Here is a 16,952-nt window from a genome sequence, read left to right on the forward strand (position 1 = left end):
CTTTAGGTAGCTAGAAGGAATGGTTTAAAATGTAAAATGCTCAAATCATATGCACTGTAAGGTTAGCTTTTCCCTTGTAGCCCATGCAATGGTCTGCCTTTCTGCAAACAAACCCCCATCAACAAGGGCGTCCATCTTTCGCAACGTCCAGGTTTGTGTAGGCCTACATGTAAATATTTACGCATTCAAACCGCTGACAGACAACTAAAATATGAAGCTTACTACCACCATGGCTATTGGCTACTGTTCAGATAAATGACCAGTTCATTTCTGTTATTTGTTCTTATTCCGCTCACAAATGTGCTCTATTCTAGTCAGACAGCTGCGGCTGTTCTCGTGAACAAAAGCGACAGGCGCGCGCCAGCAGCTGACATCTCCAATCCTGCGCTGAAGCCTGTCTCCATATTCTGAATGTACCTAGTGTCTCATTGTTATTCGATTAAATATAATCTAACATTGTTTACCAATACATGATTCATTTTAAGTAGCATATCTGTGCTGTAGTGCCGATATTCGTTCTGGGCAGGTGTTTAGGCGTTTGTTATTCAAGGTTTTAAAATGAAGACTAGGTTTTACGCTGTATTTTGATACGGAAGGTTTGGATTGATCTGCTGTTGCTTTGGGCAGTTGACGACTGGTTTGGGGGCTTATTGTTTTAGGACAAAGATCATCTCAAATCTGGACTCGCAGGAAACCAAGTACTGGCATTTGTTTTTCACACCACTTCTACTTTGGCAATTTAGAAAGCATACTCATTTCATGTCTTGATGATGCCTACTGTCAGATCCTGATATATAGCTGCTTATTCAGGTAGGCTATATCAAATTTGGTTCAGTCAAGTCTTAAACTGCTAGGCTATCTTTTGTTCATTTTCTGATAAGTTTAAAAACATTAGCATGTTATCTTGTTTCAGGACCATGCTCTCAACTGTAGGCTAGTATAGGCTAGTGCTGAATAAAATATTATAATAAAGTGGTAGGTGTATATTGTAGAATATATGGTAAATATGTATAATTTCAGTTTGAGATGATACACCATTGATATATTACATCTTAAAATATTTTTTAAAATATATTTTATTTAAGTATATACATATAGTTTTGAACAAGAATGAAGTCCTTACCTTATGCACTGCAATGTGTCCTGTCAATTAGTGAGCTTACTTGCTTTCAAAGTGCGGACCCCAAAATTGGCATTTGTCATCCGCCACACCTTAAAATGATAATTTGTTTAGTAATATATGAAGAAAAACATTCTTAAAAATGACATTTTAAACTTCAGGATCTTAATTACCTTCTCATTGTGTGAGTGGAAAGCTCCTTGTCCCAGTGGATACATCTCTGCACTTTTGGAGAGGGACACTTGGAGACAGTGCTCTCTTTTTGCTTGATTGCATCATATTCACACCAGAATATTTTCCTCTGCATTCAAATGGTCTGTTTCAATAAAAAGGGGTCTTTGTGTGTCCAAAATATCCCCTAGCAATGATTTTGGGCAGCTCTAAGAGGCCCCAAGGCTTGGTGAATCCACAAAAACCCAGTGGAAACTCTCTGAGAGCTCATTTGTGCAGCAAGTTACAATTGCTTCTCAGCATTGGCTGTATGACTGGTGGATGGGCCATATGATGTGAAAGCCATTGGGGGGGAGGACAGAGGGAGTTAGGGGACGGTTATTTACTATAGGGCCAGTGTCATACCGTTTGAAAGGGACATGTTGGCGCCTGTGGGACTATGTACCCAAATAGGCCCTTACTGAGCATCTGGGGCCTTCTGTATTTTACAGTAATGGTTGAGTCCAAAATGAGCACCCCTACACATTCAACTTACATGGAAGTGCCCCTTTTGCAGGGATTTCTGGGAAGAAGAAGGAGGCTATCGAGGTTGGGACTTTGGAGAGAGAGAGGTATAGAGAGAGGCACTTTGTAAAGGTAAGAAAAGCTCTGTTCCACTATGGTTAGGGTGCCATTGGATGAATATGAGGTATATAGAGACTTTAATCTCAAAATATATCTAGAAAAATTTAGGTTTTCAGGTGCTAGGTGGTGTCTGTATAATGTTATAGAGAAGGGAGGGTCAGGCCATTATGCTGTGCATAAACAAGGAAATATGGAAGCACGGCTAGGGGGAGCCATAGCTGGGAAGGGAAGGGAGCTTGCTGGCTCTATGCTACTGCATAGGTGATGTTGGTTGGATTTAGTACTCACAAAGTCAGTAAAACTCCGGGAAGAAACTGTATTGTTGTCTATTGTGTTAATTAGTCAGTTATTGTCAGATTTATATTGGTCTCGGGGCTGTTGTCAGAAGGGAAGTGCCCAAACTGCCTCAGCCAGGCTGTGCTCTGTAAAGAAAGATGGGAAGATGTCATGATTGAACAATAAGAGACAGAAAATTATTCAAATAAAGAGCAAACATGCAAATGGTAAACTTTGCAAAGATTTTAGTGTGAGATAACATGTAGAATTTAGTTAGCTTGCTCTGCTATGTGCTTTTTTTTTTTTGAGAGCTGTAAAGATGGCCGCTCCACTGTAGGGAGAGTGGTGAGAGTAACTGCCCACTTCCTGATTGAAGCACCATCGCAACTGCTTTGTTTGCATTCATGCTCAGGCAAAATGTGTTGTTTGAACACAAATGACCAGCTTTAACTTAGAATTAAGTTAATTATTTTGGAAATAATGGTGGTATTTGAGGTTACAGGACATGGGCCTAGACTAACTGCTTCAAACAGGGAGTGCTGCAGTGTTCTGAATCTCTGAAGGCTCAGCTATACAGTAGCACAGTGGTGATCGGTTAACCTGAAAGGGAGACGTTAGTTTAACGGGCCTTGGGGCCTGGTCAGCTGTTTCCCTGAAATAACATATTGGGTTGACAGCCCATATACATAAACTTTTCCATACATACACTTTTCTACTGTGTACAAACACAATTTACTATGGGATGGGTAGAATTGAAACCACCAGTTATAAAGCATTCGATTGGGAGGAACAGTTAAGCACAGGCTTAATTTGCACAAAGGGTTAAATTACACTGCCGCTTGCTTGCATTTCTGTGATGATGATAGACAGAGTATTAATGTGAAAATGTCTGTAATAGTGCTTTATGTTTATTAATTTACTTAATTCCTTGCTGTTTTTGTAGTTTTAGAAATAAATAAAAAAATGGCCCCCAGGTTAAAGAGAACAATTAACCCTTTCATGACCTACTTTTCAAAGCTGTATTGGGTTGAGTCGGGGGTGATGGGTAACACGTTCTTTCTCAGATGCGGTGTTATCTGTAAAGGGAAAGACACAAAAAGAGAAATAATTACACAAATGAATTAGAAATTGTATCCATAGATATATTTCAGATCTCAGAAAGTGACATATGTTGTCTCACCGGTGTGGTAAGGAGCACCGAAAGCCAGATCATATTCTCATGAAAACTGGGCTTTTAATCAGATTTCTTTAAGCTACTATCTCCCCATTTGCTTCTTTTCAAGTGCCTTCTTTCCCCCATATTAATTTAAATACCATCCTATCCAAACCCACTAACTAATATTTGCCTGAATGTAAAGGGTTAAAACATGCTCTGGAGAGACATTGCTACGCAGTCCATATAGTTGGTGCTGAAATCTGACTGAGTTTTTTTCCCCACATAAAAATATGTACATTTACTGCCCCCTCTGGTAGATTCAGGCAGAAAAGAGTGCATTTGACCAAAGACAAACAGGCAACCTGGGTGTTCCTCACACTATATAGTGTACAGTGCCTCAACTCTTGATAAACCCTTGTCTCCGCCTGTACATGTGGGTGAACCTCTGCCAGAACCCATGTACATTTAGCCACTGTTGTAATGCCACAACTGGGGTGTATGTTTGTAGTGGCTGTGGTCTCAGCAGGCATTCCTATCCTGCCATTTGCACTCAATGAGGTGAGTGACTAAAAATGAGATTATGAGCAGGCTCTCACTTTGACACCGCTCTCAGTCTGATATCTGTCGAATTCAACTCGTGACTTTGGTACATTAAGGCTGTGCTTTTTCAAAAACACCTTAGTCTACAATTACGTGTTTCTGTAACATAGTTGAACATGAGCACAAGTACCACTGAAGAATGAGAAATCACTTCTCAGACATTAATCCTCAACTCATATAAGTTAAATTAGCCTCTGAATTCCTCCACTAGAACACGGTGAAATTATTTAACTTCATGTACAGTAGTACTATAGTTATGTCAACCGTGCTGCCCTACAACAGGTTTCTCTTTCACCAATATTGAGCTCAATCTGTCGTCTCTGCTTCTCTGTATGACTCAGTGTCCCACCCAGTGGCTGTTAGCGCACATTGCTTCTAACTCCCACTCGAAGGGCATGATTTCCTCAATTAGCCTGCTAGCGTTGCTATCGGAGCTACACTGGCGCTATCAGTCTCTTCCATAGAGGCACATTCATAATCGGCCTGGTGCTGAAGTGCTGAACAGAGGGCTGCTATGCTTAAAGAGAAAATTGTTAACTCCTTCACTGCCAAATGCCACTGCTACTCCAGATTTTAGACTTCTGTTTTGGTTTGTAGCTACTGTATGTTCTACTGAGCCAACAAAAAGTGGATTGAAGAGTAGCCCCCCTGCCCCCCTATTATTTTGGCTACATCTCGTCTGTGCACTCCTTAGAAACAGCTGACAATGGGAGTCAGTTGCACGACAGCTGTGTGACTGTTAGCAGCTGAAAAACAGAAACGCAGCCATGGACACCCTCATCTCAGTAGGTCTTTGTGTGCATCATGTGGCATCATATAATAACTTTCAAGATCATGTCCATGTAAACCCACACCTGAAGACAAACACAGCTAAAAAAAAACAATAACAACATCTTTTGTATTTGTATTTCAAACATGTGGAAGAGATGACCCAGCATTTGACCTTTAAGCCACCTCAGTTTCAGTCGCAGTGATCTAGGTACACCTTTGGAAACGACTGCCGATCTTTGAAAACGTCCATCACTCTCACTCAACTCATGCAGGTTAAATTAGCACCGTGAAATCATTTCACTTCATGTAAAGTAGTGTCTTTGATGTGGTACACAACAGTTTAAGCAACTGTGTTGCCATAGTACAGGTTTCTCTCCCACCAAGACAGCTTCTCTGTATGACTCAGTCCTGCCCAGTGTATGTTAGCTTCCATTGGTTCTGACCACCACTTGAGGGGCACGACTTCCACATTTCGCCTGCTAGCGCTGATATCACGGCTACACTGGAGCGATCAGTCTTTTCCATAGAGGCACATTCAAAGCAGCGTGGTGCTGAAGTGTTGAACGGAGGGCTGCTATGCTAACAGAGATAGCTGTTAACTCCTTCACTGACAAATACAATGTCTCTGTATAGTAGGCAATGTGATCCCCTTTTAAGAACTGCATGAAAGGCTGTAGAGAGAAATGCTTTCTAATCTCATCTAGAAATTGAAAGAACACTATTAGCTGTGCACAGATGCAGTCATATTTTCCCCAAATCTTGATGGATGTTGTCTTTTCTTTAGGCGTCACATCGATCAGAGCCCGAAGTCGCAGTCCAGGAGCTTGTCAAACCCTCCAACAACGTAAGCAATTCCTCAACTCACTTGTCAACGGCTACAAATACTTCTTTACCAATTTTACTCAGATCATTTTACTTAGATATTTTACTCACTGGGATAATACAAAGGCTCTGTCTGACACTTTTTAGTATAGCCTACATGAATAATTTTACCTACATTTCTGTCAAATAATAAGGGTGTTTTATTGAAACTTATTGCAATGTGTATAACATTATTTTGTTTGTTGCTACAACTCTGGGTGTCAGTTGCTCGATAGCTGTGGTACAGTTGAGGGCAGCAGTGAACACCCTCATCCCAGTAGTTTTTTTTTGTGTGCACTTGTATCATCTGGCATCATATAGTGTCTTTGATGTAGTACACTACAGTTTAAGTCAACCGTGCTGCCCCACAACAGGTTTCTCTTTCACCAAGACCGAGCTCAGATATTCTGTCATCTCTGCTTCTCTGTATGACTGTGTCCCGCCCAGTGGCTGTTAGTATCCATTGCTTCTAACTACCACTCAAAAGGTATGACTTCCTCACTGGAGCTACTAGTCCCCTCCATAAAGGCACATTCACATCGGCCTTGTGCTGAAATACTGAAAGGAGGGCTGCTATGCTAATGTAATGGAGGTAAGAAAGTGACATACACTTACTCCACATAACTAGCTTAAATGTCGCCAATGGTGCTATCGTATACGATCATTTTCTATAGAGCAACTGGTTGGTAAGTTGTTAAGGAGGGCGGTCGCGTGTGTTTGCGATTAGAGCGCCACTGGTTTGAGCCCAGTAAGTGGATGTAGGGACAGTGGAGGAAGCAAAGCTGTTAGCAGCACACTGGTTTAGGTTTCACTGACAGAGATGGCTGTTAACACCTTCACTGCTGTCCAATATCAACTGGAAATTGAAAGGACACTATAGGCATCTGAGTCACAGACCAGGAGTTAGACCATTACAATTCCTCCACTCACCTGTCAACAGATACAAATACAGAATTTTAAAGATACAGAATTTTACTTGGATATTTTATTCACAACAATGATACAAAGACTCTGACACTTCTTAATGTAGCCTACATATCACCTCCACTTTGATTAAATCGTTCACAATTTTGTTTCTGTTTTATGTAAACTTACTGCAACGTGTACAGTTTTGTTTTAGCTGTTGCTATACCTCTGTGAACTCCTTAGCTGACAATGGGTATCAGTTGCACGACAGCTGTGGTACTGGTGTTAGTATAATGGATGTCACGCTTCTTGCTTAGCGAGTACCACTTCCTGATTCGGCTCACACAGAGGCTCAAACCCAGGCTCTCTTGTTTTCTAGCACACGTGACCCCCTCCCGAAGCGTCTTACCAGTCACGCCACACAAAAAGCTAGCTATATGGTGGCACAAAGTGGGGAGACTTCAGGGTGAGGAGTAAGTTTTACATATCCCCCATGTGCTACATTAGAAGCTGTCTTGAGACAGCAACCGTGGACACCCTCATCTCAGTAGCTCTTTGTGTGTGCAGTTGCATCATAACTTTCTAGATCATTTCCATGTAAACCTTCTGAAGACACAGCCAAAGAAAACACCAAATATTTCAAAAATCTTTTAGCACTTTGTCATTGTCACTCCTCAGTTCTCTAGTTCCATTCACATTAATGAAAGATTTCCATGGAAGTTGGCATCACTCGACACTGCAGCCATGGGATAGTGAACCAATCAAAAGTGGATTGAAGAGTAGCCTTTTCCCCGTAACCCAATCAGCATTGTGTATGCATGAGCCACTACCACACCCTGCCCTTACATGGCACGGAGGACTGGCCAAGGTCTACAGATGGATGTAAAGGCTGCTAGTTCAGAGAGGGCCACAATACTAAGACCACTACAACTACTACTACTACAACAGAACCACAACTACCAAGAGCACTACTACAGAACCAGGAGGGGAACAGCTTCCGACTTGTCTCAGGTAAGATTCGATTACTAATCATAATTTTAGATTAAATCAATGGACATTGAATTTATCAAGCACAATAACATTTTTTTGGTCACAATTTCAGATTGAATAGTGCTAGTTGTAGAACGCACTGATATCAAAAGATGTAATCCCTTCCAATGATTGCATAAAAAATGGTACATTCATCAATACTTATTTAACTAACATTTCCATCTAATGTGTGACACATAAGGTTTTTTAAACTCCAGTTTCAGAACTGGACAGCAACCATCTGCCACTGGCTGCAGCAGAATACTGTAGAGGGTCAGCCGGTGTTCAAAGAGCAGACTGTAATCTGTTCTTCAGCTGTACGACAATATTCTATTATTATTCAGCTAAATTCCAGATGCAGTTGCAGAATGTGCGTACACACTCACATGTTTGTCAAAGATTCACGAGGCTGCTTTGTGGATACTCTGAATACAAGTCAAAGCAAATCACCCCACATGATTGAAATGCAATAAAGTTGGCACTACTTGCAGACATGAGCGATGTAAATACTAAAATACTCTCTTCTCTCTCTCTAGGACGACAGTGAAGTCGTATGTGTAGCAGCAGCTATGGACAAGGAGACAGTGGTCATAATCCTACAAGGCATGGAGAAAGACTCCTCCTTCGCCGCCACCATCAACCCACTCTTCGACATAGTCACTGCAGTGGTGAAGGTGACAAAGGACCTGGTCGCCAAAGACCTCACCCAAGACCTGGACACCCAACAATTGGGCCACATCCACGCCAAGCTGGAAAGCATCTCCAAGACAAACCAGCAGATTCTGAAGCAGATTCACCTGAACGAGGTCAATGAGAAGTACAGCAAGTATGAGGAGTATATCAAGCACCAGTACACCGCTCTCAACACCATGGTGAAACAGTTCAATAACGACCCTGAGGGAAGAGAGCGCCACATGAAAGATTTCCAGGAAGTCTATGAGAGAGACAAGGATACCCTTGCTCTAGACACATACTACAGCAGTGTCATAAAAGAGAATAAAACTTTTGAACAAAGGGGTTTGCTGGAGGTGTACCTAGAGCACTACAAGCAAAACCGAGACGTCATGGAGAAAAAGTGTTCCCAACTGGCTAATGTCTTTCACATGGGCCTGATGACACTAATGGCATATACGGTGGTCACAGAGGATGATGAGGTTGAAGTCAGGGAGAAATGGGCCCCCAGGGTGAAGAAGATTCAGGCCAAGATGGATGAGGCGCTGGCCCAGTGTGAGGGGAACTGATCCTCATCCACTCCCAGGGTCGGGTGGGCATATGAGGGCTTTAAAGGGATACTTTGGGATTTTGGCAATGAGGCCCTTTAACTACTTCACCAGACTCAGATGAACTCATGGGTACCATTTTTATGTCTGTGTCCAGTATGAAGGAAGTTAGAGGTAGTTTTGTGAGTTACTGCTAACTAGCATTAGCGCAATGACTGGAAGTCTATGGGTATCTGCGAGTCATCTAACTCTGGGAAAGTAGATAAAGGGCCTCATTGGCAAAATCCAGAAGTATCCCTGTAAGGTTAAAAGCTGTTTGGAGACTAGTCCTCTTCCCTCAATTTAAAAAAAAAGTAATTTCCTTTTGGGTGGTGGGCGATTATTCTTTGTCAATGAATGGAATGGATTAAATCTAGATTGATCATAGCAAAATATTATACAGTGTTGCACTTCAGCCCTCATGTTTTCAATTTACCACTGCCGACTCTGTCGTTTATTTTCAGAAATGAGTCTGAATGCATACTTTATGGTAACCTTGTATATCATTGTTTTTTCTTCCTTCGATTAAGTGTACTTTTGCTTCTTGACTTTTTCTAAATAAATGCTTTTTTTGCACTTATTATTCATTTTTATGCTCTTACATGGAGTTATGTAAATGACACCAATGGTGATAAAATGTAGTCCACTTTATAAGGTTCAAAACACTTACACAGAGAATGTTACAAAGCGTACAACATACCGATGAAGTTGATTTTCAACAGTGTTGGCCAGTGTTCATTTCAAACTATTTACAGAGTTACAGAAACTCATTGAGTGTTCATTTTAATTTTTCAAAATTTAACTAGGCGAGTTGGTTAAGAACACATTATTTTAACATTATGGCCTAACGGGGAACTGCCTTGTTCAGGGGCAGAACAACAGATTTCTTTTACCTTGTCAGCTTTGGGATTCGATCCAGCAACCTTTCGGTTACTTGCCCAACGCTATAAGCACTAGGCTACCTGCCGCCCCTAAAAAAGCTAAAAACACTTTCGAAAGTGTAACATTAACTCTGTGTAGTGTGAAACAATATAGATACTTTTTTTGTCTTAAATGTAACACTATTAGAGTTTAAAACATTCACTTTTCTTTTTTTAAGAACTTGTCAATAGATTGCTCTACTCTCTCTCTTTCTCTTAGACTCCTGTCTCTCAATCAGAAGCTACCATCCTCCCCAACCCTTTCAAGCAGTACCTGGTATTGACTTCTGTGTCGTGACCCCCTGCTGGCCATCATGTCGGAGATGGAGATCGTGGAGGACCGGGCCAAGCTGAAACAGGGCCTGGTGAAGGTGCTGCAGTGTGTGGCCACCATCTCATCTGCTGCGGCTGTGGTCAACCCCATTTTTGGCGTGGCCGGCTCTCTAATCCGAGTGGTGCTGCACCACGTGGACGATGAGGACATCCAGACACTGAAGCGCGAGTTTGGCTCTGTCAACCGTTCCCTGGACCAGCTGTCCCAGCAGAACCGCGGCGCCCTGCTACAGATCAAGAAGGAGACGCTGGACGGCCAGTACTGCTGTGTGGAGGAAAACCTGCGCAACCAGTTCCGCAAGTTTATGGAGATGGTGGAGGCACGGCCCGAGCACTGTGAGCGCAAGAAGGTCGACTTCGAGGAGAGCTACTCCAACGACCTAGGCGACCAGAACCTGCACACACTCTACGAGGGTGTGGTGGGCAAGCCCAAGCTGTTCAGCCGGCCCATCCTGGAGGTGTACCTGAAGCACTCGCAGGGCGACCGCCGCACCATGGAGAACCTGTGCACACGCCTCACATACCTCTTCTGCATCGGCCTGATCGCCCTCATGGGTTACGCCGCTGTCATCGGAGACGACGAGGAGGGCATCAGCGACGAGTGGACCGAGAAGATGGAGCACGTGCAGGAGAGGATGCAGGAGGCCCTCCAGAAATGCAAGTGAAGAAGAGGAGAAGGAGGTGTAGAGGCTGCTACTTGTCCTCCATACACAGGACTCTCTCCACATTCCCTCTAGGAACCCCCCCATCACTTTTCTCCTTACTCCAGGACAGCTGTGTATACAACGTCTCCATTTATTCAACCAGTTAATTGACTATCAATGTGGATCGTAGGAGGTTGGTGGCACCTTAACTGGGGAGGACGGGCTCGTGGTAATGACTGGAGCAGAATTAGTGGAATGGTATCCAATACATCAAACACAGTTTCCAGGTGTTTGCCATTCCATATGCTCAGTTCAGGCCATTATAATGAGCCCTTCTCCCCTCATCAGCCTCATTTGATGTGGATTCATTATTCTTTAATGATCACATGGCTATTCCCTGTTGGTACCTATGAGTTAGAGGTAAGTCAATTTAATGAAAACAGTTAGTGATTTGCCTCATCCACAGCAGTAGTCAATGAACAGACTTATATAATATACGTGAATGTTGATACGGAAACCTGCATACACAGCGGTCTGACGATCAACATTTGGACTGGCTCTCAATTAGATTTAACTATGCCATTCCTATCTTCTAAAGAGTAAGATGGAGTGGTTTTAATGTCTGACAATGCTCAGCACTTTCGAAAAAATATGTTCTCTTGCTGGTATTTGCTGGTGATTTAGAGGGAGACACAGAGAACAGGCTCATTCTGTTGCGTGAATGTAAGATTCACCATAATGGGTATCTATTTGAACAGATATATACTCCATGCAATTCTAATAGCGCCACTGATGCAACCTAGCACTTTCAGTAAAAAAACACATTATCTATACTGTGGACACTATTAACATAGCATGCCAATTGCCTAAATACAAAAACAATTGACTTTACAGTGGGTTAATTAGTATTACTTTACTAATTACTGTAGGTAATTTGTAACTATATATCTGCAGCTAAATTAACTGTTATTTAGCATTTAATTGGAGATTAGCATAAAAAAACTATTGATAAATAATGCACTGTAAAATCTAACCTAACCAAAATCTAACTGATAACAAATATCCAGAGTTATCTAAGAATGTATTTTTGGCGGGGATCCTATAGTTAACCCCCCACCCCCCACATACACAACACTAGCATTATGTTGCTTCCATAATTATTCAACAAAAACACTAGACTGTCTGTCAAAGCGCTTTGGCCCGGATAATGAAGTCAGTGGAATGATAATCATACTGTAACTAACACTAAACACTTGTAGCCTGTTTTAATTTAATACCAAAACCGGCCTACTATACTGTGCAAAAACACTAGTTTCCTTTTCAACCATATTGTTTGGTATTTGTTTGTTTTCATGAACACACCACATTATGGTGGGTGTGATGTAAGCCAACCAAGTGCAGTTACTACACTAAACTATACGTGACAACTAATCGCACAACAATACAAAAGGTCAAAGTATACATTAGCTTTAAGTGCTTTCTCTCTTATGGGTTTTCTTGTATCACAGATCAATTAAGTATTTGCAAAAATGTTTGTTTGTTTGTACCAAGGTTGCGTTCATAAATTCACTCTGGCCATCTACTACGATTTCAGAGCACTCTCGTCTGAGTGTGTCATAGCGCAGAATAACTGATTAATTTTCTAACACGCAACACCCATTGAATATGACCTGTGTCAATAAACATCTGCAAAGAAAACATATTTAAATTGTTGCCAGCAGCACAGTTAGTCACCAACACTCTACACAACACGAGTGAGGTGTTCTCTCATTTGTGTCTTGAAGTAGCTAGCAAGCTAGCCAACTTTAGCCAGTTATCTTAGGTGCTTGACTGCCGTTGTGAGGTCAGAACGCTCAGATCAACCCTCCTCCCCGGCCAGAGCGTCCATTGTGCCCTCTAAACGCTCCAAGAGCGAAAGGCTCTGAATATACAAATTGAGAATCTGACAACACTCAAAATATATGACGGCCCAGAGCACACAAATTACGAACACACCCTAAATAATTTGATTTCTGGGGAATTATCTTTGCTCTGTGACCCCCTTTCTTTTCACTTAATCTATTATATTATTTTCATATTTTGAAGCAATTTACACCAAAAGTAATGTAAGAGATTTTTTTTCTTTACTCAAATACATTATGGTGATGTTTTGTAGATGTTTTCGGGATTTTATACATCTTTAATGGCCATAGTAGTTTTTATTTAGATAAGAATCCTCTCATAACTGACCAACAGTGTCTCTTACACTGTGGTCCATGTTCCGTGTCCCCTTACTGTGTCTTGCCTAAGAAAGGGTTCACAAAGTTATGTTTCCTGTTCTTTACTTCATTTGTTCTTGTGCTCTAAAGCACTGCTGTTTGTTTTGATCTCTTTCTTCTGTGCTATTAACCCCACTACTCAGATTTCCAGTGTTACTGATGCCATGTCTATACTAACAGATCCAAGAGAGCTCTCCATATCTGTGATTCATAACCCTATATTCAATGGAATGGCTATTCTGTGGTACCAGTCCCCGTCTTTCATATTGTTTCAACTGAGATGTATGGCTGTTAAATAGTTATAATTCTGTACTGTTAAAATTAATAGATGGGAATATATTTACCACTTTAGGGCTTTCTGAAAATATATGCTCCTCATCTAAACTTCATAGCCTATTTTTTTGTTATGTTGTTCTTTGTTGGCTGGTTGTACTATGCAGCACTATCAATAAAGATTGAATGTAAAATATCACTTGTATTAGATTGATTTTATGCATTAAAATATCTTGAGGAATTCACAATAGTATTATCGTTTTAACTTGGTTTATCTCAAAATGATGATGATGGGCAATACATACAGTCAGGTCCATGATTTTTGGCACCCTTGATTTTAAAAAGTCTATACAATAAATAATACAATTAGATAAAGGCCAGTTACCGTCGCAAAGGGAGACTGCTAGAGTATTGAAAACAGGTGCAAAAAGATATCCCTTTTAACCCAATCTTTTGAGACTTGTTAAACAAAATCTCATTCTCTGAGCAATTGTATTAGTATAAAATAATAATTTACAAATGTTTTTGAGCATGCAATATAGTCTACACCCTCTTCAATTTTGCTTTCTTATAATTTTAACTAAAAAGGGATTCAATTTGATTTTTTTCTACAGATCTGCACAACCTACTCAACATTTTCAAAGTGAAAGAAGGTTATAGAAATGTTTCTATATAAATACAAAATAAACTGAAATATCAAAATTGGATAAGTCTCCACCCCCCTTAGTTAATACTTGGTGGAAGCACCTTTGGCAGCCATTACAGCTGTGAATCATTTGGAATAAGATTCCATCAAATTTGCACAACTCTTAGGGCAACATATATTCATTGGTTTTATTAAAATTGCTCAAGCTCATTACATTTGGTTGGGAATCATTGATGGACATCAATATTCAAATATTGTCTCTGATTTTCATGCAAATTTAAGTCAGGACTGAGACTAGACCACTCAGGTACAACTCTTGGAAAGCCATTCTGGTGTGTCTTTGGCATTAAAATGTGTCTAGTTGTCTCACTGAAAAATAAAACCTTATCCCAGGGTTAGGTTTTCAGAAGATTGAGTTGGGGTTTTCTCAAACTTTTTACCTTGGTTTTGCTCCATTAATATTTATTTTGATCCTGACATACTGACCAGTCCCTGCCGATGACAAGCATACCCATAACGTAATGCTGCCATCACAATGTAGTTTTGAATTTAGACCAAAAAGTTTATTTATTTGCTGTCTTGTCTTGCAGTATTACTTAACGGCCTTGTTGCAAACAGAATGGATGATTTGGACTGGATTTCTTTTAACACAGGCTTCTTTTTTCCCCTTTGTCATACAGGCCAGTAATATGGAGTGAATGCAATGTTGCTGATCCCTTTGTATTTTCAAATATTGTGGTGGCAGCATCATGTTATTGGTATGGTTGTCACCGGCAGAGACTGGGGAGTTTGTTAGGATCAAAATAATTAATCTCAGTCTTTTGAAAACCCTGGGATTTTATTTTTCTGTAGGACAAGTACACACATTTTAATGCGAAATACACATCCAATTATGATATTGCCATATTATTATTATTATTATTTTAAAATGTTTTTGTATAACTTTGTTTCACTTTGAAAATGTGGAGTAGATTGTGTAGATCTCTAGGGAAAAAAGTTCAAGGGAGTGTAGACTTTCTATAGGCACAGTAGCTCAGTATTTGTATTTATATTGGACAGTCTTTTTTGCTCATATTTTTTATGATGCCATCTATTTTGTGAAGTGCACCAGTCCCTCCTTCAGCAAAGCACCGCCACAACATGATGCTGCCACCCCCGTGCTTCACGGTTGGGATGGTGTTCTTCGGCTTGCAAGCCTCCCCCTTTTTACTCCAATCATAACGATGGTCATTATGGCCAAACCATTCTATTTTTGTTTCATCAGACCAGAGGACATCTCTCCAAAAAGTACAATCTTTGTCCCCATGTGCAGTTGCAAAACATAGTTTGGCTTTTTTAATGGCGGTTTTGGAGCAGTGGCTTCTTCCTGCTGAGCAGCCTTTCAGGTTATGTCGGTATAGGACTAGTTTTACTGTGGATACAGATACTTTTGTACCTGTTTCCTCCAGTATCTTCACAAGATCCTTTGCTGTTGTTCTGGGATTGATTTGCACTTTTCGCACCAAAGTAGGTTCATCTCTAGGAGACAGAACACGTCTCCTTCCTGAGCGGTATGATGGCTGCGTGGTCCCATAGTGTTTATACTTGCGTACTATTGTTTGTACAGATGAACGTGGTACCTTCAGGTGTTTGGAAATTGCTCCCAAGGATGAACCAGACTTGTGGAGATCTACAATTTTTTTCTGAGGTCTTGGCTGATTTCTTTTGATTTTCCCATGATGTCAAGCAAAGAGGTACTGAGTTTGAAGGTAGCCTTGAAATACACTGCTCAAAAAATAAAGGGAACACTAAAATAACACATCCTATATCTGAATGAATGATATTCTTATTAAATACTTTTTTCTTTACATAGTTGAATGTGCTGACAACAAAATCACACAACAATTATCAATGGAAATCAAATTTATCAACCCATGGAGGTCTGGATTTGGAGTCACACTCAAAATTAAAGTGGAAAACCACACTACAGGCTGATCCAACTTTGATGTAATGTCCTTAAAACAAGTCAAAATGAGGCTCAGTAGTGTGTGTGTTTTGCCTCCACGTGCCTGTATGACCTCCCTACAACGCCTGGGCATGCTCCTGATGAGGTGGCGGATGGTCTCCTGAGGGATCTCCTCCCAGACCTGGACTAAAGCATCCGCCAACTCCTGGACAGTCTGTGGTGCAACGTGGTGTTGGTGGATGGAGCGAGACATGATGTCCCAGATGTGCTCAACTTGATTCAGGTCTGGGGAACAGGCGGGCCAGTCCATAGCATCAATGCCTTCCTCTTGCAGGAACTGCTGACACACTCCAGCCACATGATGTCTAGCATTGTCTTGCATTAGGAGGAACCCAGGGCCAACCGCACCAGCATATGGTCTCACAAGGGGTCTGAGGATCTCATCTCGGTACCTAATGGCAGTCAGGCTACCTCTGGCGAGCACATGGAGGGCTGTGCGGCCCCCCAAAGAAATGCCACCCCACACGATGACTGACCCACCGCCATACCGGTCATGCTGGAGGATGTTTCAGGCAACAGAACGTTCTCCACGGCGTCTCCAGACTCTGTCACGTCTGTCACATGTGCTCAGTGTGAACCTGCTTTCATCTGTGAAGAGCACAGGGTGCCAGTGGCGAATTTGCCAATCTTGGTGTTCTCTGGCAAATGCCAAACGTCCTGCACGGTGTTGGGCTGTAAGCACAACCCCCACCTGTGGACGTTGGGCCCTCATACCACCCTCATGGAGTGTTTCTGACCGTTTGAGCAGACACATGCACATTTGTGGCCTGCTGGAGGTCATTTTGCAGGGCTCTGGCAGTGCTCCTCCTGCTCCTCCTTGCACAAAGGCGGAGGTAGCGGTCCTGCTGCTGGGTTGTTGCCCTCCTATGGCCTCCTCCACGTCTCCTGATGTACTGGCCTGTCTCCTGTTAGCGCCTCCATGCTCTGGACACTACGCTGACAGACACAGCAAACCTTCTTGCCACAGCTTGCATTGATGTGCCATCCTGAATGAGCTGCACTACCTGAGCCACTTGTGTGGGTTGTAGACTCCGTCTCATGCTACCACTAGAGTGAAAGCACCGCCAGCATTCAAAAGTGACCAAACATCAGCCAGGAAG

At 41.7% G+C, this 16,952-nt stretch overlaps 2 protein-coding genes and 1 long non-coding RNA gene across 6 annotated transcripts in view; 2 read left to right on the forward strand and 1 right to left on the reverse strand.

The window, feature by feature from the left end:
• Nucleotides 1–16,952, reverse strand: part of LOC112222980 — a 29,058-nt gene that overhangs the window by 1,744 nt on the left and 10,362 nt on the right. For 2 of the 3 annotated variants that reach the window (XR_006079711.1, XR_002949218.2), the window contains 3 exons: nucleotides 3,200–3,267; nucleotides 1,294–2,337; nucleotides 1,124–1,212 (listed from right to left, as the gene is read on the reverse strand). This is a non-coding gene — a long non-coding RNA (uncharacterized LOC112222980). The remainder of the gene's footprint in view (nucleotides 1–1,123; nucleotides 1,213–1,293; nucleotides 2,338–3,199; nucleotides 3,268–16,952) is intronic. The other variant, XR_002949219.2, reaches the window with a different exon arrangement.
• On the forward strand, nucleotides 133–13,400 carry rpz (rapunzel). 2 transcript variants are annotated; one of them, XM_042304594.1, is made up of 4 exons: nucleotides 133–151; nucleotides 1,848–1,927; nucleotides 5,503–5,562; nucleotides 9,914–13,400. In XM_042304594.1, exon 4 carries the CDS (start codon nucleotides 10,008–10,010, stop codon nucleotides 10,689–10,691), a length of 684 nt encoding a protein of 227 aa, XP_042160528.1. In that variant the 5' UTR covers nucleotides 133–151; nucleotides 1,848–1,927; nucleotides 5,503–5,562; nucleotides 9,914–10,007; the 3' UTR covers nucleotides 10,692–13,400. The 2 variants fall into 2 exon arrangements, with proteins under 2 accessions (XP_042160528.1, XP_024241630.1); XM_024385862.2 differs by lacking the exon at nucleotides 133–151 and having other exon boundaries at nucleotides 1,841–1,927.
• LOC112222978 lies at nucleotides 5,572–8,897 on the forward strand. The gene is made up of 3 exons (XM_024385861.2): nucleotides 5,572–6,171; nucleotides 7,164–7,496; nucleotides 8,051–8,897. Exons 2-3 carry the CDS (start codon nucleotides 7,332–7,334, stop codon nucleotides 8,753–8,755), a joined length of 870 nt encoding a protein of 289 aa, XP_024241629.1. The 5' UTR covers nucleotides 5,572–6,171; nucleotides 7,164–7,331; the 3' UTR covers nucleotides 8,756–8,897.

Source organism: Oncorhynchus tshawytscha, linkage group LG23 (genome assembly GCF_018296145.1).
Source record: "Oncorhynchus tshawytscha isolate Ot180627B linkage group LG23, Otsh_v2.0, whole genome shotgun sequence".
Lineage (NCBI taxonomy): Eukaryota > Metazoa > Chordata > Actinopteri > Salmoniformes > Salmonidae > Oncorhynchus > Oncorhynchus tshawytscha.

What these genes read in the sequence shown, in the direction of transcription:
- LOC112222978 (XM_024385861.2), top strand. Translation starts at nt 7,332, where the DNA reads ATGGCACGGAGGACTGGCCAAGGTCTACAGATGGATGTAAAGGCTGCT. An exon ending in CAGCTTCCGACTTGTCTCAG is followed by an intron (nt 7,497 to 8,050) that starts GTAAGATTCGAT and finishes CTCTCTCTCTAG; the next exon opens with GACGACAGTGAAGTCGTATG.
- rpz (XM_042304594.1), top strand. Translation starts at nt 10,008, where the DNA reads ATGTCGGAGATGGAGATCGTGGAGGACCGGGCCAAGCTGAAACAGGGC.